Source organism: Bos indicus x Bos taurus, chromosome 1 (assembly GCF_003369695.1).
Source record: "Bos indicus x Bos taurus breed Angus x Brahman F1 hybrid chromosome 1, Bos_hybrid_MaternalHap_v2.0, whole genome shotgun sequence".
NCBI classification, from domain to species: Eukaryota; Metazoa; Chordata; class Mammalia; order Artiodactyla; family Bovidae; genus Bos; species Bos indicus x Bos taurus.
In genome coordinates this window covers 50,159,221-50,184,668 of record NC_040076.1, presented here as the reverse complement: position 1 = coordinate 50,184,668, position 25,448 = coordinate 50,159,221, and the positions used below count along the sequence as shown (strand labels likewise).

The following is a 25,448-nucleotide window of genomic DNA, read 5'->3' as shown; positions in this document are numbered from 1 at the left end:
TTTCCTCACAGCATGACCACTAAACTCCAAGATTGTTTTCCAAGATGCAAAGGCAGAAACCACAGATCTCTTAGGGCCCAACCTCAGAATTTACACGATGTAATTTCTACCACTTTCTACTAATCAAAGCAAGGCGCAGCCTAGCCCAGGTGCGGGGTGCGGGGAACAGACTCCATGATGGGAGAGGAGCAAAGGCAGTTTGACTGTCTGTAATCTTCTGCAAATCCTGTAAGTGCTGTTGTAATTCATACTTTAGAAATGAAGGGTTAACTTAGTACGCAAAGTCTTTCAGACACTGAGTGATTTAAGCTCACGTTTAGGTTAATTTGACTCTAGAGCTGGAGCTTTTAACTCTTGTAATGTTTGATCTTCAGAGTGTGGATAGATTAAATATGTTTGTCTTTCTACTCCAAAGCCACTGTCTAAGGGTGGTTTTATTTATGTGGTGGTTATTCCATTGCAATCAAGACTAAAATAGCAGAGAGAGTTGATTCATATTATTGATCAGCCATCATGTGGTAAACATAAGTCTCTCTAAATTAAGATATTTCTAAACTCTCGACTGAGATGAAAGTTAAAATTCTTAGATGTGATATTGTAGTTTGCTTACTGTTGGCACATTTCCTTATCAAGAACAAATAAATAAAATCAACTTTTAAGCCATGTTTCCCATTGAGCATACTCTGTTCTAGTAGTCTACATTTTTCGTATGGTTTCAATATTCTAGTGTTTATTCATTAACATGAAGAGCAGAGCTTTTAAGTTGCCTTTTATGTATGTATTTTTTGTAATTTCTGCTGCTTTGTGGTTTAGTTTTGGAAGACAATGTTATTTAAGTATTTTACTTTGTTGAAAAGGAAAGAAAACATCAGCGATGCCTATTATAGTAAGGAAAAAAATAAAAATTAAGGCTTCCCAATGTAATTTCAGTTTTCTATGTTAGATTTTTCTATCCTGTCTTTAGGATTTCTTCAGTCTCAGACTAAAATATATTGAGAAAAGTCTGTAAACTTAAAATGATATATAACACCTTGTACTTCATATTAATTGTAGGTTGTGAAGTATGTTCATAATTTTTACCTAAAGCCTATGGGCTTTGTGAGCTATCTAGTCACCTCCTACAAGCCAAAATAAAGGTGATGACAACTCCATGGAATGTTATGGGGCCTCAGATTATGTGCCTATAGTCTTCTCATTTTTATAGAGGACAAAACTTTGGATTAGAGGCTTTGAAGTAAGAGACAGGCAGTACTGTGTCTAGAGCTTTGTGCTCCCATACTATGCTTTCCTCCACCGTATTCCAGTATTTCCTTCATGAGACTTGACATTGGGAGTGTAGAAACCACTTGTCTGCAAGGTCCTATCACCACTCTGGGAGCAGAATAAGCTAAATGCAGTTTAACTTTGGCAAATTTAAGAAAACCTTAGATCTTTATTTTAACTTAAAACATATACCGATTGTTGCTATACTCAGAAAGTTTAACAAGTTTTTATTCATCCATTAGAAAAGGAAATGGCAAGCCACTCCAGTATCCTTGCCTGGAAAATCCCGCGGACAGAGGAGGGCTACAGTTAATGGGGTCGCAGAAGCATTGCACACTGCTGAGCAGCTAAACAACAGTGGGTCTGGGGAAACTGTACAGCTAACATCTGTTCCAGCTATGTTCTGCGATTATTTCACCTGTTTCTCATTTTGAAAGGAAAAAAAAAAAAATCCCAATATAATCAGTCTCACTGCTTAGAAAAGCACAGCATTTCTTTCTGAGGCTGTAGATCTAAATTAGCCCCCTCCTCTAGAATCATTATCATATGTCTTGTCCGTGTCTGGTATGCTGAAGGGAAAAGGTAGACAATTGAATGCTCTGGTCATATGTCACTATACATTTCTTTATGCTATCGAATGACAAGGATTATATGTGGTGTGCTAATTTATCTATAATAACTATCAGGCAGTCTCTTGCTCCCGAAAATAATTCAACTTGAATGGTGTATTTTTTAGATTATCGTAAAGGTAGGAGATAATGTCACCAACTAGATTTAAAAATAACGAGACTTAACCAGAATGAGATGATTTCCACATTTAGTTTGTCAGTAGCTGTACTCTTTGACCTTTGTATTCCCTGCCTTATATCCTAAAAATGAGAAATTATACTATTGTGCCAGTGGTGAATATTCTGTGGTAAAGGGGTTAATAGTTTCTAGAAAATTGGAAGTCAGTGCTCAAGTAAAAGGTTTGAGGTGACTGTGCACCAGAGATAGCTCTGGACCTGAAGTCAAGCTTTGCCGCCGGGATGCCACTGGGGCCTGTCAGAGGTCGGGTTGTTGCACTGGGTATGGAAATCTAGTCACTCTCTCCTTCAGGCACCTTGCAGATTTGCCTGAGAAAGTCAGTATAATGGCTGCAATATTTTTGAAAATAGGAATATGTAAAGAAAAAAAATAGAAAAACCATTTATAAACTATCCAGAGAGTACTACTGTTTATGTCTTTTACTGTATAGTCTATATTTTCTGTTTGTCTGTATTGTGATACTTAGCTTTTAAATAGTACTTAATACTGGGCATACTATTTATTGTCTTGCCTTTTTCACTTCACACTTTTTATAGAGCATGTTCATGTGTGTGCACACACAGACACACACACACACACTCTGTGTTATCATGTGGTATCCATATCAGATTGTACCGAAAATAAATGAGAATTGCTTGGCAAAATAAAGTTTATTTTTACATTTGCCTCAACCATTTGAATAAAGATAATTTCAACCCTGGGGAAAAGATGAAGTAAATGTCAGGTTTGTAGTTTTCTTGTCAGTAATGCACAACCTGAGCACCAGCAAAGAGATGAGCTATCTCTCTGCTCTGTGGCTCACTTGTCTTTCACTTGTTCCGTTTCTGGGGAGCTGGGTTGACGTGGGACAAAGGTGTCAAGGAGGAAACTCTAGAGCCAAAAGAGGAAGTAACTGTCAGGGAGCAGGTAATGTGATGGGAAACTGTGTTTATACTTCCTCAGAAAGTATGACAAATGTGATCAGTTTACTTGGGATTCTGGAAACTTCACATTAATTTCCTTTTGCTTGCTGTTGTTATATTTTGTCATTCACAAAGGAGAAAAAGATAGAGAAAAGATAGTGGAACTCACTAAGGTTTTTTTTCTTTTTCTCACTTAGTGTCACACACTAGATTTTTAATTCTCTCTTACAGCAGCTTTTGGTAAAGTTGATGTTTCACTCTGTAGTGTTCTATAAACTGTTTTTTTGTACTGCTGCTATCGATCTGTTTAGGTCAGGAAATTCTGATGTATTTATTCTTTAAATATTTTAATGGTCATTAGCGTTAAAATTTATTGGGTATCTATTATTTGTAAGAAGCTGTTACAGGTATAGTAAGACTTTCTTCTCCAACAAAGACCTTTGCTTTGATCGAGGTGAAGTGCAATATGTATATAAAATAACTGTGGTGCTTTTCAGAGAGAACTTTCTCTTATGGCAGGTGGTGTGAAGCGGTGGCATTCTATTTAATTTATTGGCTGCACTGGGTCTACGTTGCTGTGCATGGCCTTTCCCTGGTTGCGGTGCATAGGCCTCTCGTTGCAGCGGCTTCTCCTGTTGCAGAGTGTGGGCTTTAAGGCACGTGGACTTCAGTAGTTAAGCACTCGGGCTCAGTTGTTGCGGTGTACTGGTTTAGTTGTCTCACAGCATGTGGAATTTTCTCAAACCAGAGACTGAACCCATGTCCTCTGCATTGACAGACAGATTCTTAACCACTGGACCACCAGGAAAGTCCAAGTGGTGGCATTTAGTAGCCTGCTAGATGACATTCCAGAAAGGGGGATGGAAAAGGTACCATGGCCATACTAGCTTAACATAAAGCTGGTGCAGACGAAAGTGCAACAAGCTGAGACGTAGGAACTTTGAGTCAGTGAGGAGGAAGAGGTGGCTTAATCCAAAGTGTAGATCAGAAAGGGCAGGAGGCCATTCAGATGCCCAAGGAGGAAACAGAGAAGTGGTGTGAAGAATGATGGAAGGTAGCTTGGTCCCACGGACAGGAGAAATCCTCGAAGAAAATATTATTGTATCAATGTCATTCTCCCAAATCTTCCTACCCTCTCCCTCTCCCACAGAGTCCATAAGACTGTTCTATACATCAGTGTCTCTTTTGCTGTCTCGTACACTGGGTTATTGTTACCATCTTTCTAAATTCCATATATATGCGTTAGTATACTGTATTTATGTTTTTCCTTCTGGCTTACTTCACTCTGTATAATAGGCTCCAGTTTCATCCACCTTATTAGAACTGATTCAAATGTATTCTTTTTAATGGCTGAGTAATACTCCATTGTGTATATGTACCACAGCTTTCTAATACAATTATGTAAAGTTTAAAAATAAAATAAAATTAAAAAAAAAAAGAAAATATTATTGTAGAAAAGACTTAAACTGTATTCTAATAGAGTATTCTGTTACTCTATCCTACTGAGTAAAAGTAAAAGCTATCTCTGAAATGTGAATGTGACAAAAAATAGAAATAGTGGTGTAGGGAATGTAGCAAGTAAAAATAATTAAGAATTTTCAGTAGAAACAGTAAGTGCTGACTTAATTGATATAATTCAGATTGCTACTTCATTATAATTTTTATGGTGATCTGAGAAAAGAACAAAAATGAATCTATTAATAGATTTAAAAATTAAATTGTTTTTCATGGCCAAGTTTATTTGATGACGAGACTGTTCTTTTATCACATTACCCCAGGACATAAAAATATAGTTTAAACTTCCAATGTTGCTTTTTCTTTTCAAGAAGAGCCTAGCCAAAAAACAAAAAACAAAAATACACAATGAAGTTCTACTATGATTGCTTCTGGTCGCTTCTATTTGAGTCATTGTCATGACAGCTTTCCACATAGTTCACAGAAATTTCATTGTATTTTATGTTAAATAGGAATGCAGGAATAGATATGTTTTTCTTTTCTCTCTCTCATGTAATAGAATGGTCTACATTTTTAAGAGTTCTTAAAAAAAAAAAGGTTTCATAAAAAAGTACTTGTTACCCTTTAGGTTTAATCAAAAGGAGTCCAGCGCTAAAGACGAAAGTTTTTCTTTTTTGAAGTAGATGTTGTTAAGCTTTTAAACCAGGTGAAAGTATTAGTGATCATATCATACTGTCATGGTTTCTCATAATAAATTTTTCATATAAAATTATTTGTTGAAATTATCAAAGAGATAATCCTATGTTGGCATAGCTGCAAAGTTAAAATAGCTGACATTTAAAAAAGATTATATGGGAAGCTTTATTGAATGTATTGAGATAAGGCTTATTGTAGTTATTTTTTTTCATGCAAACTGCTGTCATAGTTGTAGGAAATTTCAAAATCCACGTGAAAGACCCTATTCACCCTTGGAATTATCTAATTCCTTCCTAATTCACCTTTACTGTACTGTTCCTACCCACTTCAGGGCTATATTCTGGTCAGAACTGCATCCATCACCCCCAAAGTTGTAGACTCCTCTGTCTCTCTCACTGATTACTACCTTTATTCTAGTTCTATCTCAGTTTTATTCCCACCACATTGTTCTGTGCCTTTGGCAATTTCTTAGTCCCTTAAATTCATTAAAACTATATGAATACTTGATGAATTCATCAAGAGTATACGACATAGTCTAGTAGACACTTAGGATATGCAGAATAAATGAATGGATGAGTCAAATACTCTTTCATTATTTGCCGTGGAATTATAAGAAGCCACCATGACAACTGATGATCCTAATATGAGAATGATGATTTTTACCTTATTGAGATAGCCATCAGTTTAAATGACAATAGTATTATATGGGGAGATTAAAGACTAGGATATTTATACTTTTAAACAGAGGTGGTAGGTAGAATTAATAATAATAATAATGATTATTTACTGAGAGTTACTAGATGCGTTAGGGTCTTACCTTTATACCTTATATACTCCTCACAAGACAGGCATTTTTATTTAAAATTTTTAGAGATAAGGAAACTGATTCAAAGAGAGAGGTTAAGCGACTTGTTCACAACTACCAGCAGAGTAAGGATATGCACTCAGTATGTACGGTTCAAGGACGGTTTCTTTAATATAGGGTAGCTGAAGAATTAGACAGAATGTCTTCTTGGTATCTCCCAGGAACTTGTCAAAGGATGTTACATTTGAATGTGATGGGAATATTTCATGTTTTAGTTGTGTTTAGGTAAGACATTTGTAAATTGTCCATTCAAAACTCTTTATGTCATAAAGCAAATTCATTTACCCTGAAAGCATCACCCTTATTTTGTGGGATAGTGTCTTGCACTTACTGGACCTATGTAGGCAACATGTTTGAGATTATACTGCAGAGATCAAAGGACGCCTAGGGTTCATCCTTCCCAGCCACAATTTTGCGCTTGGTCTCCCTGGCCTTGTTAGTGGTGGATGATTTATCTTTTAATGAAAGGGATAAAACCTTCCTTGGTTACCTATTTCAGTGAAGCTTTTGGACGGACATAGTTTGCTAAATTCTTTTAAAGTGAGCAGTTCAATGAAGTAACCTGGAGCAGCTTGAAAAATTACCCTACTGCTTGTGTCTCAGGTTAGAAAGTTTCTGCTCACACTTCTCTTATGTCTTGGGTTAGACTCTGGGGCTTGGTCTTTTAAGATTGCTTCATATTCCTTGTAAATTGATGCAGTCACTATGGAAAACATTATGGGGGTTCCTTAAACTAAAAATAGAGTTGCCGTATAATCCAGCAATTCTCCTCCTGGGCATATATCCAGAGAAAACCATAAATCAAAAAGATACATGTACCCCAGTGTTCCTTGCAGCACTATTTAAAATAGCCAAGACATGGAAGCAACCTAAATGTTCATCAACAGATGAATGGATGAAAAAAATCTGGTATATAAACATAATGGAATGCTGCTGCTGCTGCTAAGTTGCTCCAGTCGTGTCCGACTCTGTGTGACCCCATAGACAGCAGCCCACCAGGCTCCCCAATCCCTGGGATTCCCCAGACAAGAACACTGGAGTGGGTTGCCATTTCCTTCTCCAATGCATGAAAGTGAAAAGTGAAAGTGAAGTCACTCAGTATTGTCCGACTCTTAGCGACCCCATGGACTGCAGCCTACCAGGCTGTTCCATCCATGGGATTTTCCAGGCAAGAGTACTGGAGTGGGGAGCCATTACTCAGTCATAAAAAAGAATGAAATAATGCCATGTGCAGTAACATGAATGGACCTAGAAATTGTCATATTAAGTGAAGTAAGAAGTAGAAAGACAAATATCATATGATTTCACTTATATGTGCAATCTAAAATATGGCACAAATGAGCTTATTTACAAAAACAAAAAAAACCCAAAAAAAACAGACTCACAGACATAGAAAACAAACTTATGGTTATCAAAGGAGAAAGGGAGTTGGAGAGGGATAAACTCGGAATCTGGAATTAGCAGAGACAAACTGCCCTATATAAAATAGATGAACAACACAATCCTACTATATAGCACGGGGAACTAGATTCAGTATCTTGTAATAAACCATAATGGAAAAGACTATGGGAAAGAAAACATATAAATGAATCAGTTTGCTATACACACAATATTGTAAATCAACTATACTTGAATAAAAAAAAAAAAAAGATTTGCTTCTTATTCCTCTTAGTTGTGTTGAAAACTTTAAAACATTTAGGCAGGGGAGTGGATGAGATCCAGTTTTACTTCAGACTCTCAGGAGTCATCTTAATAATAGTCTCTGTTCCCAGGATGAGGAAATGAAAGGTGAGACATACATATAATATGTATATGTCTATCACAATCTTCCAGTTTATCTCCTTCTTACCGCTGGTGGCCGTAAATTTGTTTTCTGTATCTGTAACTCTATTTCTGTTTTGTAGGTAAGTTCATTTGTAGCCTTTTCAAAGATTGTGAATGCAGATAGTTTTCTGTATCATCTCTGCCCTCTCCTTTGTCTTTTTTCCTCTCTCCCTCCCGCTACTTCAAGGCTTCTTTATTTTATTTTATTTTTTTAATTTTATTTTATTTTTAAACTTTACATAATTGTATTAGTTTTGCCAAATATCAAAATGAATCCGCCACAGGTATACATGTGTTCCCCATCCTGAACCCTCCTCCCTCCTCCCTCCCCATACCATCCCTCTTCTTTAATATATTAACATATTTACTGGTTTACCCAGTATTGACATCTAGAAGCTACTTTTTGGTTACCTGGTATATCAAAATACCTTGATTTCAAAATTATTTCTTAAAAACAAAATCTCACACCGAACAAATTTTTTAAATGGCTTGGGGATTCCTACTATATGGATTTCCCTGGTGGCTCAGATTAGAGCGTTTGCCTACAATGCGGGAGACCCGGGTTCAGTCCTGGGTCGGGAAGATCTCCTGGAGAAGGAAATGGCAACCCACTTCAGTATTCTTGCCTGGAAATTCCCATGGATGGAGGAGCCTGGTAGGCTACAGTCCACAGGGTTGCAAAGAGTTGGACACGACTGAGTGACTTCACTGTAGGGGTGGCAGAAAAAAATGACTTAACTTGTGATTGTTAGTGGGGGATTAATGTGGTAGTAATTAGTCAAAATAAAGTATCTCTTATATTGAAAGTCAAAGTGTTGCAGAATTTCTTGTAAAGTTATATTTAAGATTATTGAGTTTTTTTTGGTTGTTGTTCACTCACTCAGTCGTGTCCAACTCTTTGCAACCCCATAAACTGCAGCATGCCAGGCTTCCCTGTCCTTCACTGTCTTTCAGAGTTTGCTCAAACTCATGTCCATTGAGTTGATGATGCCATCCAACCATCTCATCCTCTGTTTCCCCCTTCTCATCCTATCTTCAGTCTTTCCCAGCATCAGGGTCTTTACCAATGAGTCAGTTCTTCACATCAGGTGACCAGAGTGTTGGAGCTTCAGCTCCAGCATCTGTCCTTCAATGAATATTCAGGGTTGATTTCCTTTAGGACTGACTGGTTTGATCTCCTTGGAGTCCAAGGGACTCTCAAGAGTCTTCTCCAATACCACAATTCAAAAGCATCAATTCTTTGATGCCCAGCCTTCTTTATGATCCAAATTTCACATTTGTGCATGACTACTGGGAAAACCATAGCTTTGACTATATGGACCTTTGTTGGCAAAGTGTTGTCTCTGCTTTTTAATATGCTGTCTATGTTGGTCATAACTTTCCTTCCAATGAGTAAGCATCTTTTAATTTCATGGCTATAGTCACCATCCACAGTGATTTTGGAGCCCAAGAAAATAAGAGTCTGTCACTGTTTCCATTTTTCCCCATCTGTTTGCTGTAAAATGATGGGACCGGATGCCCAGATCCAGTCAGATAAATATTATTTCCTTAGTTGTTTAGTGAGAAAGATACATATTCTCAATTAGGATGCTTCAAATCCTTTTTAAGTAGTCATCATTTTTGGTCATAGGATGAGCAGCAATCAAGTGGGCTTAGGGAAAATTGGCAAGGTATGGAAAAAATATCCTAATAGGAAAGAAAATTCATCTGCAAAGAAGGTATGTAGTTGTTGACTTTATTCCCTCTGTGTCTAGATGATTAGAGGTGACTGTATTCTTGGATTTCAGTTTCAAAATTGGAAGTTATTTATATTTAAATTGGTATATAAAAGTGCATAGTGGAGTGGGGAATTAAAGCTTATAATGTAAAGCAAAATATAGTAAACAAACTCCCACACAGTCATATAAAAGACAAACTCATTTGTTGTGACAGTAAATTTAAATGACATCAGCCGAATTAGCTGTAAGTTATTTTCATTTCTTTGTGTGGATTGCAACCTCAGTAAATCAGTCTTTCAGATAAAGGATTTCAAGAATAATCATTTACATATGTATGATATGCATTTTTTAAAAAAATTAGAAAATATATGTTCTGGTATATGTGAAAAATAAGGTAACAGAAAACTTGCATTAGCATGTTTTTAAGAACTTGAATTTCCATTTCTTTAAAGATTAAAGGCAAAAGAGATGTTTCCATTGCTTTAGTTTGTATAAAAAGTCAAATAGAAATGTAATCTTCTTGTAGGAAGAAGAAAATTGAACTATACACACAGTTTATAATTTAACAGTGATTGGTTGTATAGGTAGAAGTGATACTAGGGCTTCTAGACTGAAGATTATAAAGTATTGCTATTTCTGTTTTAAAGCTTAGTGCCTACATAGCCAGTGGATCAAATATCCAAGATGGATAATCACTGGTATTGTGCTTCAGGCTTTAGATCTAACAAATAAAAATGAAAAACATTTGGATATGATTAAAGAACAAAGAAACAAGGGGATGGATGGAGAGCAACCAATTCAGAAAATAAGGAACAGTTGGTTTACCCTAATTACAGCCATCCTGATTTTTCTTTTTTGTTTGTGTGTATCAATTGGAAGTTTTGGTCAGAAATTAACTCTTTTGCCTAATTATGGAAATAAATTCGTTGCAGCTTTTCAAAAGTGACTTTATGTTTTTCCTTAAACTCAAATTTCAAAAGACAGTTGCAGTTTGTATTGGCTTCATTGGCCACAGTTCTTTCCTTTGATAAAGTTCATCAGTTCGCTTTTCATTTCCTAAGACTGAATCCTTATATCAACCATCATCTAAATGAGGATGTGTTGACATAAATGAGAAGAACAAAGATTCAACTAATTAAGGGAGTTTTACCTTTGAATTAGGCTGAGTTGTACGGAAGTGTGACTGAACCTAAGAAGATGGTGAAACATTTTGCATCGCCCAACCATAATGATTTTGCAGATTGTTTCTTGTTGTCAATCAAGCACTATAATAAGGCCCAAGTTCTGACCCTCATAAATTTCTTTCTCATAAATAATAAAGGATATGGAAATTGGGACTTTCTGGTTTTTCAATAGAGATGAACTTTTTGAGATGTAAGTTACTTTATTGCTTTCTTCTTTCCTACTTTTCCCACTTTCTATCACAAGTACTTTTATTTATTCTGTGTTCATCTTATATAGGATACATGCTTCTTTTCATTAACTACTGAGAGGTGCTTACTATATAATCTCTTTGGTATGTAGCATGTCTTTTTGTTTGTTATTTGGGAGTCATTAAATACAGATACATGCATAAAAATGAGGCAGATAGCCACAATTTTCAATTTCAAAGTCCTTCTGAAACTTTGTATGGCATTATATGCATTGCAGATTTGATGGCTTTCTCTGTTTTTCCTCTGTATTTACTTGCCTCCTACCTGCCCTTGACCCCTCAACACATACACAAAAGCAGCTAAAGCTTCAAAATGGAAAGATATTATGTATGTGCCTGTTGTGTTCTGGGGATTCTGAATAAGCAGGAATATAAAGAGGCAAGGTCAGCTGAAAACTGAGAAGTTCTTTTGTATTTTATCTTTCAATTGCTTCCTTACTATTGCAGTAACAGTTTGGGGCTGATTAATACAATATATGTTGTAAACCTATGAAAAGCTTGGAAGGAATATAGATGATACTATTAAAGTATGAATCATGATTTGAGACATGCTGTAAATCACGTCAAAACCCCCAGAACTTAACATGGAAGTTAGAAGAGACAACACCTACATTTCCCTCACTCTAAACCATTTTTTCCATACCATAACTTTTTCTTTCTAAAACAGAGACTTGATCATTTCCTTAATCTTTTAGTCCACTTTGGCTCCCCATTCCTTATCACAGTAGTTTTTTATGGACTACCTTGGAATTACCTAGAGAGCTTCTAAAATGTGTACATATCTGAGGCTTATCATCAGAAACTAATTTTTAGATAGAAGTGGCAAGTGTATTTGACAAAATCTGTTCATTGGTTCAGATGGCTCTTTGTCATGTCCCATCTAAACTTTCTCATCCCATCTCAAGCCATCTGTTCCACTCACCTTCTGCTCTTCTTTAGCCATGCTAAGCCTAGATAGTATCCAAATAGTTCTGTTTCACACTTCTGTACTTCTCTATACACTCTTCCTACTATTCAAAATTCTTTTTTCCCTCCTGTCTTTCCCCCCCTTTCTACTCTGAGTCTTTCATCTGTCGAACAACTGCTTATCTTCCTAGATTCTCCGTAAGTGACACAATTTTCCTTATTACCCCATGTAGAAATAGTTACTCATTTTTGATTAACATTTATATTTGATTATGAGTTTTCTAGGTGTCCATCTCTCCCATTAAATCCATGTAATTTATCTTGTTCATGTTTATATTAAATGAATACATGGGTGATTAATAAAAACCCTGTTAGGAATTTAAATGTATAGTTTCTATGAACATTGTTCTTAAGGGCTTTATTGATTTGACCTAGGTTGGATAATTTCATTTTTCATGATATATATTCCCATTGAAACTTATGTGCCTATATATTTATTCTTCTCTTCATTTTTCCTCCTTTGTGTCTACAGACGAAATCTCACAAAACTATCCCTTATCTTCAGTCACATGTTGGCAGAAATCAAAGCAATCTTTCCCAATGGACAGTTCCAGGGAGATAACTTTCGTATCACGAAAGCAGATGCTGCTGAATTCTGGAGAAAGTTTTTTGGAGACAAGTAAGTACAAATCATTTTATAATTTGGATCCATATTTGAAGAATGAGGAAACCTGTCTCCAGTTCCAAATGGTATAGATTTTGCCTGAGTATTTCTAGAATGTTCTTCAGTGTTTTCGATAAGTACTTTTTGATTGCTTTTTTTTTTCCTGTTTAGCCACCAAAAATATACCTTAGTAACTGAATAATTTTGTTATTACCAAGTAGATATTATGTATTTATTTGATGTGCACTCATTGAATTAAATAGTTTGCTCTAAGAAGCAGAGGTATGTAAGATACAGTATACACGAGAAGCTCATAACTTTATAATTCAGTGAACATAAAACACATATACAAAGTAAAAGGTAGAAAAGGAAAGATACTTTAAAAAATGGCATAAATAAATTGTTCTGACAGTTCAGAGAGGGCAACGGTTGCTTCAGGATTGCAGCCATCAGACACTACTTCCTAGAGGAGGTGAAACATAAACTTGATGAAGATCTGAAATTGAAATGAGAAAAGGCCTTTATCCCTGGGATTCAGGTTTTCTTTGTGTCAGTGCACAGAAAGTAAACATGTACAGGCAAGATACAGAAAAGAGGATAATGCTATCACAAAGTTGCATTATCTCACAAAACAGCTAAAGGTATTTTCCTTTAGGTGTTTTCTATCCAGACACAAGCTCAGGTGAGCTTGGTAAATAATAGGAATTAAATATCTGAAGTCTGCATAACTTAAATAAAACTTGGAAAACTTTTATCAGGAATCTCTTGGTAAGATGATCAGGACATGAGCATCAGGAGGCAGATGGTTTCTTTAGTAACCTTTTAAGGGTCCCTCAGTATGTCTTGCTGGAGAAGGAAATGGCAACCCACTCCAGTATTCTTGCCTGGAGAATCCCATGGACAGAAGAGCCTGTGGCGGGCTACAGTCCACGGGGTCGCAAAGAGTCGGACACGACTGAGCGAGTTCACGTTTTCTCAGTGTGTCTTGAGTGTAGGCAGAACCCTAGCTTAGAGTTAAAAGTGATTGCTTACACTCAGACTGTTGTGTTCTTTTTGTAGTTAATTTCTGTATTTATACATTAGCTGATGAAATGACATAAAACGTTGGAATACACAACTGTGAACAATCTGAGTCCTCTGACACTGATGAATTAACTGTAACGTTAGGTTTCCCTTATTTTTCTTCATGAAGTGCTGTGTTTATCTATAAGCTGCTATGTGATTAGGGCACATACAGAGCAATGCACATTTGATTAGACATACATTTTTTTACTTCAAAAATATTAAAGCCTTTATCCCACCTCTTAAATAAAAAGTATTCTGAATTATTTTTAAGCACTACTGGAGGTATACTATTTCTACATTTAACCCTGACATTCTGTATTCCAGAGATCTAGCTATTTGTAATGCTCCTATATCCATTCACAAATGAGGACTTAAAAGAAGAAAACATTTATCCTCCTCTGAATTAGCCTAACACCCAAGAGTGTACTAATTAAATATTTGTGAATAGTAGAAAGCAGAAAGGGATTGCAGAGTTCTGAAAGTAAGAATTGAGGACTTCTTGAAGTTACAGCTCATATATTAATACTCTGAGCTTAATCCAAACAGTCGGTATCCTTCAACACAAACTATCTTAAAATTTTAAGAAAAATCTATCAGATGAATTGCTTGTGGTATTTCTTTTTGAAAACTGAAGATTCTGGTGAGTTATAAAGTTGTTTGCTAGTCAGAAGGCCAGTGAAAAATGGAAAGATTCCTCACGTTTTTCAAGAGAGGAGTTTGTTTTGCCAGTACCTCAAACCACAGAGAATTATGCATTTGAGACATCTTTACTTCCCTTTATTTACAACCATAGACATTAAGGGGCTGAAATTTCTGTCCAACTGCTGTGTGAGTGAAATCACTTCTAAATCAATTGGGGGATTCTTGAAATGCTGATGAAACATGCTCCCTACCACCCAAAACCCTTGTAACTTTGTCTTCTCCTATCTTTGCTTACTTGAAAAAGCTTCTTAATTTGTCTTTAAGATTTTTACTTTTGGGATGAGAGCTAAACTTAAAGCTTCTTCTGGAACGCAGACATATTTCTGTAGTAATCAGAATTATGGTTCTTTTATTAGATCATTGGAAAAACCATCTTTGTATTCTCTGTGGGTTTTCACCTTATAGTTCCACGGTATTTTATTGAATTAATGGATGAATGAATGATGTAGCATTTTAAAAGGTTGAATCCTTTTATCTTTTTTATACTCTAATACTAGTCCGCATTTTTGCATAACTGGGTTCTCATTCAGAAGTGTTCCTGTTATTTATCTACATATTGAGGGCATATGACAATGCTTTCATTTGACCTAACTAGTGCCTTTAACGGAGAAGGCAATGGCACCCCACTCCAGTACTCTTGCCTGGAAAATCCCATGGGCGGAGGAGCCTGGTAGGCTGCAGTCCATGGGGTCGTGAAGAGCTGGACACGACTGAGCGACTTCACTTTCACTTTTCACTTTCATGCATTGGAGAAGGAAATGGCAGCTCACTCCAGTGTTCCTGCCTGGGGAATCCCAGGGATAGGGGAGCCTGGTGGGCTGCCGTCTCTGGGGTCGCACAGAGTCGGACATGACTGAAGTGACTTAGCAGCAGCAGCAGCAGTGCCTTTAAACCTGAATGTATTATTGTTTCATAAAACGGAACTATTGAGTGGTTAGTTCTACAAACAGCCAAACAGATTATGATTTTCATAAACCAACTTTAACTTAAGGAATATTATTGTGACATTTTCCCCAAAAGGGAAATAAGAAAGTCAATAAGAACACAATGTTCAGATGGAGTTAAAATTGGGGAAAAGTTACTGTTCAAAGGAATTTAGGAAAATCCTAAAGGCAAGTTTAGCACGCATACCTAAAAACCAGGCAGCAGACAAAAATTTTGAGGTATCATGTGCCTAATGCTTCATTTCTGTGCTTCTTAATCTTTTTGAAGTCATGGTAAGGCCGGCCTCTCTGCTCAAGACCTAAGCACAGCTGCCAAGAGGTTCCGCCTATCAAAGTCTCGAGGGGATCAGTAATACATCATGTGTCAGGGTAAACTGGTTGGGAAGTTCTGTAGTTGTTAGATTTGGGGAAGTCCTTAGTTGGTAGATTTTTATGTGAGGTTATTGAATGTTTTAATAGTTGAGTTCTGCTTTTGCTTTCTTAGTCTATTGACAGGAGATAGTAGAAGTATGTAGAAAAAGAGGAGTGGCATTATTGAGTGAATGTTTCGAAGTAAATTCTGCTAAATGAGACCAATACCAGACTGAATGTTTACCCTCTGGGTTAGTAGTTTATGACCCAGAAACTTTCAGCATGAGGCTCAAAAAATTAAGGAAAAGATTCATTAATGTGATTAGACTCTGGGTAGCAGTCATTTTTCCAATAAGCAAGTCAGGTAGAAGTTTCCAGGCTCTTCATGCTAAGCATTTCTTGATGTTAAGATTCTGACATGTGGTTCCAACCAACTTGAAGATTTTATCTCTGGCATAAAAGTTCTCACTGACCCCTCAGTGTTCCTCTTGCTGTTGATTTTTGTTCCTTATTATACTGGATCTTTTAGTTCTTAAATCCCCACAAGCTCTTGCTTATCTCCATATTTATTATTTTTCTCCATATGTATTATTTTTCATTGGCTTCTTTGAGGTTATTTGTCTGGTTATCTTCCCACTGGAGTATAAGCCCCGTGAAATCAGGCTGATTTAATCAGTGTTTGCGGTTCCCAGAGTAGTTCAACACAGTGTCTCACTTGGGGACACTCGGGAGAGTTGTTTAATTCTGAGGAGTTGTGGAGTGGAGGCATGTGTGTGAGCACGTGCACGTGGGCAGACAGTGCTTGCTTGTTCTGGAGGCAGTGTCTGAGTTCCAGCTTGCAGCTAGGCCATCCATGTTCAGGTTCTGACTGCAGCATTTGTGAGCATTATCCCTTTGGACAAGCTGCTTGGTTTTTCCATGTATCAGTTTATTCATCTATAAAATATAGATGATAATACTGAAAAATGTGGATGATAATAACAAGAATACCTACTGTGTTATTGCAAAGATTAAAAGAGCTAAAATATACCTATCAGGCAGGTAGGACAGTGTCTGGCACATAATAAGTACTCTGTGTTGTGGAATAATTAAACAGTTTAAACCTTTAATCTTGCTCAGTGTCCCAGGAATATATTTACTGTTAATTCTACAAATACTAAAACTAATATTCAACTTTACACGACAGAGATGCCATGGTCTCTAGAACTCTAAAAGCAGAAATCCAGGAAAAGTTAATAAAAGTTTTCTAAAATTGTGTATATGCTATGTAAAAGTAGGGTAGAGTATAAGAAACTGTCCTGCTGACCATGTGGAAAAAAAAATGCTCTGTTTAAAATTCAGTTCATTACATCTACCTTTGATTTCCTGAGGAAGTTGTAGGGACCTTTTGGTTTCCTGTGTTTTCTTTTCACTTTTAATTAGAAACAAATATGCCATAAAATACATTTTTTAGCATACTAACTAGATCAGTTTTCCCTCTAATCAAAGAAAAGGCAACTTAGTCATATTTAATTAAATAATGCATGATAGAAATGAAGAACTGATATAAGGAGAAAAAATAAACTGAAATATTAGTTCTTTTTTAAAAAGAATTATTAAAAAAAAACCTTAAAGAGCTTCTATTTAATATTTCTGTTATTTTGTCACCTCCTACTGTTGCCTATTTTAAAACAGCCAAGTGTCTTTATATCATAAGGAAAATAAAATGACAGGGCTATTTTGTTCAATTCATTGCAGGAGGATCCCAGAGAGAAAAAGCAAATAACATGTGAAATTATAATTTTCTACCTCTAAGCAGTATGTATTCAAGTTGGGGGATACAGTATATACAAAGATGATAAATAACTTAAAATCAGTTCTGTCCTATTACAAAAGTGCTTAAGAAATGTCACAAATAGTGAATTGTTTACTAGAGTGATCAGAATTGTTTACTTGGGCTCCATGGAGGAACTGGTGTTCTGTATGAGTTGCACATGTGTTAATAAGGAGGAGGCAGAGGAGCATGCTCTGAGGGGGATGAAATTTTCATGGTGTCTGCTGTCTTTCCAAAAAAAGATGCAGAGTAACTTGAAGTTTCCATAAATGGCATTTTTATTGTTATTTTCTTTTACCTTCTTTTCCTCACTATGAACTCCTCAGTAAGTGACATTTACTTCGGTGAAGTCACCATGAACTAAGTTCTGGTTCTTAACCTTGAAACATGGTTTCATCATGAGTGTGTCTATAGACTGGGTATATATTACTGAGCTTACAAACTGATCTATAATACAGAATGATACTTTGATTAATTTACAATGGTCAGTGCTACTGTAAAGCAGATGGGAATGCTCTCATCACTTCAGATAAATTATATGTGGAGCCATATCATATCCAGAACATTCTTTGGTGAACATGGAATCTAAATATGGTGTGGTACTGTAGAAATTCCCCTGCTTCAAGGTCCAAAGTACTTAAAATTGTCACTCTCTCTTGGACTGTACTTTGAAAGCTCTGTTTGTTTCTGCCTCTTTGGACTTCTTTTTTCCCATAGACAAAGTTACACCTTTTTTAAATTGAAGTATTTTTTTTTTAATTGAAGTATAGTTGATTTACAGTGTTGTATTTCAAGTGTATAGCACAGTGATTCAGTGATACATACATACATATGTTTTTATAGATTCTTTCTCTTATAAGTTATTACAAAACATTGTGTAGTTTTCTGTGCTGTGCAGTAGATACTTGGTGTTTATCTAAATAATAGATAATAATGTATACATGTTAATCCCAGACTCCTAATTTATGTCCCCCCTTTCCCATCTGGTAACTGTAAGTTTGTTTTCTATGTGTGTGGGTCTGTTTCTGTTGTATAAGTTCATTTGCATCAGTTCTTTAGATTCCACATATCAGTGATACCATGTTATTTGTCTTTCTGGCTTAGTATGATAATCTCTAGGTCCATCCATGTTGTTGCAAAATGGCATTATTTCCTTCTTTTCTATGGCTGAGTAATATTCCACTGCGTGAATATACCACATCTTCTTTATCCATTCAACCTTTGATGTACATTTAGGTTGTTTCCATGTCTTGGTTGGGCTTCCCTGGTGGCTCAGATGGTAAAGAACCTGCCTGGAATGCAGGAGACCCCAGTTCAATCTCTGGGTCAGGAAAATCCCCTGGAGAAGGCAACGGCAAACCACACCAGTGTTTTTGCCTGGAGAATTCAATGGACAGACTGGCAGGAGTCCATAGGGTCACAAAGAGTTGAACAGAAGTGAAAGTCACTCAGTCATGTCCGACTCTTTGCGACCCCATGGACTATACAGTCCGTGGAATTCTCCAAGCAGACTGCTAGTGACTTGCCATTCCCTTCTCCAGGGGATCTTCCCATCCCACGGATCAAACCCAGGTCTCCCGCATTGCAGGCAGATTCCTTACCATCTGAGCTGTAATGCCTCCTCCAATTCATTGCAGTCATTACCTGGACCTCTTTACTTATTTACATTATCTGCCTAGTTTCCAGATACTTGAGTTTGTTATGTCTAAAAACTGTGTGAAGCCATTTGACTAGTTAAAGGGGACCAGGGAGAATGCAGGGGACAGATTCTTAAAGAATTCTGATGAATTACGTATGCACCAGGGAAATTTAAGGAAGTGGAGGCATCACCAGAAAAGTAGGCTTAAAATGTGGGGAGTGTGGAATTATAGATGCTAAAGGAAGGTAGGATTTAAGGAAAGAAGGAGGGAGATTAGCCAGATCTCCAAACTAGATAAAGCCTAAAAAGTTTTCATCAGATATAGGGACAACAAGGCATTTATAACTCAATTTATTTTCTCTTTTTAACATTCTGCAAGTCTTCTTTATAACCAGAGTCTTAATAGGCTCCTCTTGTTGCACTGAATAGGCACAGTGGATTTTGCTATGCACTCAGTTGGTAGATAAATGGATCTGGCCTCCTTTTAATACCATGACTGCTGGTGAATTACATCTAGCAGCCCTAAGAGGAAGAGTCTGAAAACAACGTCTTTATTTTGAACTTCCTGAGATCCCCTTGGGCTTCCCTGGTGGCTCAGCTGATAAAGAATCCACCTGCAGTACGAGAGACTTAAGTTCAATCTCTGGGTTGGGGAAGATCCCCTGGAGAAGGGAAAGGCTACCCACTCCAGTATTCTGGCCTGGAGAATTCCATGGATAGTCCATGGGATAGCAGAGAGTCAGACACGACTTAGCTCCCCTTGGCCTCTGAAGTTAAACCTGTTTATATCCAGATTTTGGCTACTTATTTTACTTCTCCATCTTGAGAAGTATTTTGTTTTTAGGTTTTTGGGGGGTTTTTTTTTTTTGGCATTTTTTGCCAAATGAGAAAAGTTTGCTGAGGCCATTAATGTTTCATGAATAATTCTGAGTATTAAACCTATCATTATAAATTTCAAAAGTTGTATTTCTAAACTATGATTTAAAAAAGTTCTCCTGTGCATGGCCCTGGTTTTTTTTTTTTTTTTTTTAAAAAAAACAACAAAACAACAGACTTCGCATTTCTCCATCTCTTAGTTTTAGTCACCTGCAGTTTGATTTAATTAAAATCATTTTAAAGTCACTTATATTCTTGTTCTCAGAAGTCTTTATATTGTATTTGGAGAAAGAATTGTTTTCTTAATGAATTATTTAATAATGTGTTCCTGAAATCAAAAAGGTCCTGATTCTCAGTCCCTCTGCACGTGTATTCCCTTCTCTGTGGGATGGTTCTGCCTTGATAGGCGAAGAGAAATGTTTTCTCCTTCTGAAGCAAAGAGCATGTTTGCTTACAACCTTGTAACTTAAAAATAGTTTTCTCTGCAGATCCAGGGACAAGTATACTTAGTGACCATTATGAAGTATTTGGGCTCCCTAAAACCTAGGTTCCTCTTCAGTTACAAAAGTCACTTTGTGAATAGGTGTCACTGCTCTTTGCATCATCTGGTGGGAATTAGAGCTCAAGGAGCAAGTTCAAGAAAATGCTGGTATGCTGACCACTGCTTCCTATGAGTAGCAAAGTCTGTTGACTCGGATGCTCTGACCCACAAATCCTGTATGTTCTGCTAGCATCCATGCAGATGTGATAGGCTAACTTGTTATCTTGCAAATAAGGTAGAATCCTTACAAATAGCTGTGAAAAGACCGGAAGTTAAAAGCAAAGGAGAAATGGAAAGATAAACCCATTTGAATGCAGAGTTCCAAAGAATAGCAAGGAGAGACAAGAAAGCCTTCCTCCACTATCAGTACAAAGAAATAGAGGAAAACAATAGAATAGGAAAGACCAGAAATCTCTTCAAGAAAATTAGAGATACCAAGGGAACATGTCATGCAAGGATGGGCTCGATAAAGGACAGAAATGGTATGGACCTAACACAAGCAGCAGATATTAAGAAGAGGTGGCAAGAATACACAGAAGAACTCTACAAAAAAGATATTCACAACCCAGATAATAACGGAGTGATCACTCATCTAGAGCCAGACATGCTGGAATGTGAAGTCAAATGGGCCTTAGAAAGCATCACTATGAACAAAGCTAGTGGAGGTGATGGAATTCCAGTTGAGCTATTTCAAATCCTGAAAGATGATGCTGTGAAAGTGTTGCACTCAACATGCCAGCAAATTTGGAAAACACAGCAGTATCCACACGACTGGAAAAGGTCAGTTTTCATTCCAATCCCAAAGAAAGGCAATGCCAAAGAATGCTCAAACTACTGCACAATTGCACTCATCTCACATGCTAGTAAAGTAATGCTTAAAATTCTCCAAGCCAGGCTTCAGCAATACATGCACCATGAACTTTCAGATGTTCAAGCTGGTTTTAGAAAAGGCAGAGGATCCAGAGACCAAATTGCCAACATCCGCTGGATCATAGAAAAAGCAAGAGAGTTCCAGAAAAGCACCTATGTCTGCTTTATTGACTATGCTAAAGCCTTTGACTGTGTGGATCACAATAAACTGTGGAAAATTCTGAAAGAGATGGGAATACCAGACCACCTGACCTGCTTCTTGAGAAACCTGTATGCAGCTTAGGAAGCAACAGTTAGAACTGGACATGGAGCAACAGACTGGTTCCAAATAGGAAGAGGAGTATGGTATGTCAGAAAGTGAAGAGGAACTAAAAAGCCTCTTGATGAAGGTGAAAGAGGAGAGTGAAAAAGTTGGCTTAAAACTCAACATTCAGAAAACGAAGATCATGGCATCTGGTCCCATTACTTCATGGGAAACAGATGGGGAAACAGTGGAAACAGTGACAGAGTTTATTTCTTTGGGCTCCAAAATCACTACAGATGGTGACTGCAGCCATGAAATTAAAAGACGCTTACTTCTTGGAAGAAAAGTTATGACCAACCTAGATAGCATATTCAAAAGCAGAGACATTACTTTGCCAACAAAGGTCCGTCTAGTCAAGGGTATGGTTTTTCCAGTGGTCATGTATGGATGTGAGAGTTGGACTGTGAAGAAGGCTGAGCGCCGAAGAATTGACGCTTTTGAACCGTGGCATTGGAGAAGACTCTTGGGAGTCCCTTGGACTGCAAGGAGATCCAACCAGTCCATTGTGAAGGAGATCAGCCCTGGGATTTCTTTGGAAGGAATGATGCTAAAGCTGAAACTCCAGTAATTTGGCCACCTCATGCGAAGAGTTGACTCATTGGAAAAGACTCTGATGTTGGGAGGGATTGGGGGCAGGAAGAGAAGGGGACGACAGAGGATGAGATGGCTGGATGGCATCACTGACTCGTTGGACGTGAATTTGAGTGAACTCCGGGAGTTGGTGATAGACAGGGAGGCCTGGCGTGCTGTGATTCATGGGGTCGCAGAGTCGGACATGACTGAGCGACTGAACTGAACTGAACTGAAGGCTGTATATTGTCACCCTGCTTATTTAACTTATATGCAGTGTACATCATGAGAAACGCTGGGCTGGAAGAAGCACAAGCTGGAATCAAGATTGCCAGGAGAAATATCAATATCCTCAGACGTGCAGATGATACCACCCTTATGACAGAAAGTGAAGAAGACCTAAAGAGCCTCTTGATGAAAGTGAAAGAGGAGAGTGAAAAAGTTGGCTTAAAGCTCAACATTCAGAAAACGAAGATCATGGCATCCAGTCCCATCACTTCATGGCAAATAGATGGGGAAACAGTGGAAATAGTGGCTGACTTTATTTTTCTGGGCTCCACAATCACTGCGGATGGTGATTGCAGCCATGAAATTAAAAGACGCTTACTCCTTGGAAGGAAAGTTATGACCAATCTAGACAGCACATTTAAAAGCAGAGACATTACTTTGTCAACAAAGGTCCATCTAGTCAAGGCTATGGTTTTTCCAGTGGTCATGTATGGATGTGAGAGTTGGACTATAAAGAAAGCTGAGCGCCGAAGAAATGATGCTTTTGAACTGTGGTGTTGGAGAATACTCTTGAGAGTCTTTTAGACTGCAAGGAGATCCAACAAGTCCATCCTAAAGGAGATCAGTCCTGGGTGTTCATTGGAAGGATTGATGCTGAAGCTGAAACTCTAATATTTAAGCCACCTGATGCGAAGAGCTGATTCATTTGAAAAGACCTTGATGCTGGGAAAGATAGAGGGCAGGAAGAGAAGGGGACGAAAGAGGATGAGATGGTTGGATAGCATTACCGACTCAATGGACATGGGTTTGGGTGAACTCCGGGAGTTGGTGATGGACAGGGAGGCCTGGCATGCTGTGGTTCATGGGGTCGCAAAGAATTGGGCACGACTGAGCAAGTGAACTGGACCTGGAACTGACTCTGCAGTTCTTTAGAACCACGTTCTACTGGTGAAGAAATTGTGACTTAAAAGCAAAGAAAGCTTTATAAAACAATTAGTATTTATTTTTCATTAATAAATTGCTAATGATTCATCTTCCTGTTTTCCTTATTCTGAATGTTGATTATCAGTAGGAAATGACAGTAATAGGTTTTCTGTGTAACTTTGTTCTTGCCTTGTTTATCTGCAGTCATTAGTTGTTTCCCTTAAATAAAAGAAATTTTGGGGAGCCTACTTATGCCCAATATTATGTATGTAGTTTCTCCTGTGAGAATTTAGAGGTGTTATTGGAAATTGTATATTTTTTTGCCTCAATTTAGCATATATATCTAGCAGACTTTAGTCATTGCTTGTTGATGGAATTGGCCTATGTAGAGAGATTTTAGGGGAATTTTTTCATATTATTACCCAGAAAAAAACATCTACTTCTGCTTTATTGACTACACCAAAGCCTTTGACTGTGTGGATCACAGCAAACTGTGGAAAATTCTTAAAGGGATGGGAATACGAGACCACTTGACCTGCCTCTGAGAAATCTGTATGCACGTCAAGAAGCAACAGTTAGAACTGGACGTGGAAAAACAGGCTGGTTCCAAATAAGGAAAGGAGTACATCAAGGCTGTATATTGTCACCCTGCTTGTCTAACTTATATGCAGAGTACATCATGAGAAACACTGGACTGGACAAAACACAAGCTGGAATCAAGATTGCCGGGAGAAATATCAATAACCTCAGATATGCAGATGACACCACCCTTATGGCAGAAAGTGAAGAGGAAATAAAGAGCCTTTTGATGAAAGTGAAAGAGGAGAGTGAAAAAGTTGGCTTAAAGCTCAACATTCAAAAACTACAATCATGGCATCCAATCCCATCACTTCATGGCAAATGATGGGGAAACAGTGGAAACAGTGACAGAGTTTATTTCTTTGGGTTCCAAAATCACAGCAGATGGTGACTGCAGCCATGAAATTAAAAGACACTTACTCCTTGGAAGGAAAGTTATGACCAACCTAGATAGCATATTCAAAAGCAGAGATATTACTTTGCCAACAAAGGTCCGTCTCGTCAAGGCTGTGGTTTTTCCAGTAGTCATGTATGGATGTGAGAGTTGGACTGTGAAGAAAGCTGAGCGCTGAAGAATTGATGCTTTTTTACTGTGGTGTTGCGAAGACTCTTAAGAGTCCCTTGGACTGTAAGGAGATCCAACCAGTCCATTCTGAAGGAGATCAGTCCTGGGTGTTCATTGGAAGGACTATTGCTGAGGCTGAAGCTCCAGTACTTTGGCCACCTCATGCGAAGATTTGACTCATTGGAAAAGACCCTGATTCTGGGTGGTATCCGGGGCAGGAGGAGAAGGGGACGACAGAGGGTGAGATGGCTGGATGGCATTACCTACTCGATGCACATGAGTTTGGGTGAACTCTGGGAGTTGGTGATGGACAGGGAGGCCTGGCGTCCTGCGATTCATGGGGTTGCAAAGAGTCAGACACAACTGAGCGACTGAACTGAACTGAGATTGTTAACACTAATGAGAAGATCTTTGGTCGTACTTTCTAATTTTATGGTATATAATTTACTAACTTTTAAAAATCTGACCTCAGTAGATCAGAGGCATCTTGCTATGATCCATGTATTATGAACCTACCAAGTATCATTGAACATGTAGAGCAAATATTGTGAAGAAGAGTCTTGCTTTATAAGGAAAAGAGCCAATACCCAGAATTTCAAGCCTGCATCTTTCTGATTTTCTGTGGTCAGTGAGTACTAAGTGGAAAATTTTTATATGAAATTTTGACATATTTTATGGATTATATTTACAGTTTCTCTTTCACTAATTGTATTTTCAAAGTTGGGAAAGAAGTCAAATTGCAAATTATAAAGGAAAACAAAATATACTTTCCTTGTTACAGTAAGTTTACTATTTATTATGTTCAAAAGTTAGATTATGAGACGATATTATAAATCACATCTCTCATGAGGGAGTTTATTTTAAAAAATCAAGCATAATACTTAATAACCTATTATTTCTGCAATCTTATAAAAATGTTTGATTCTATGTTTAAGTTTCAGAACG

At 37.4% G+C, this 25,448-nt stretch overlaps 1 protein-coding gene across 8 annotated transcripts in view; it reads left to right on the top strand.

Moving 5' to 3' along the window:
- CBLB (Cbl proto-oncogene B) overlaps window positions 1-25,448 on the top strand; it is a 225,729-nt gene that overhangs the window by 82,225 nt on the left and 118,056 nt on the right. For all 8 annotated transcript variants that reach the window (XM_027565080.1, XM_027564994.1, XM_027564910.1 and 5 more), the window contains exon 4: window positions 12,401-12,547. In XM_027565080.1, coding sequence (XP_027420881.1) covers window positions 12,401-12,547 — 147 coding nt within the window. The remainder of the gene's footprint in view (window positions 1-12,400; window positions 12,548-25,448) is intronic.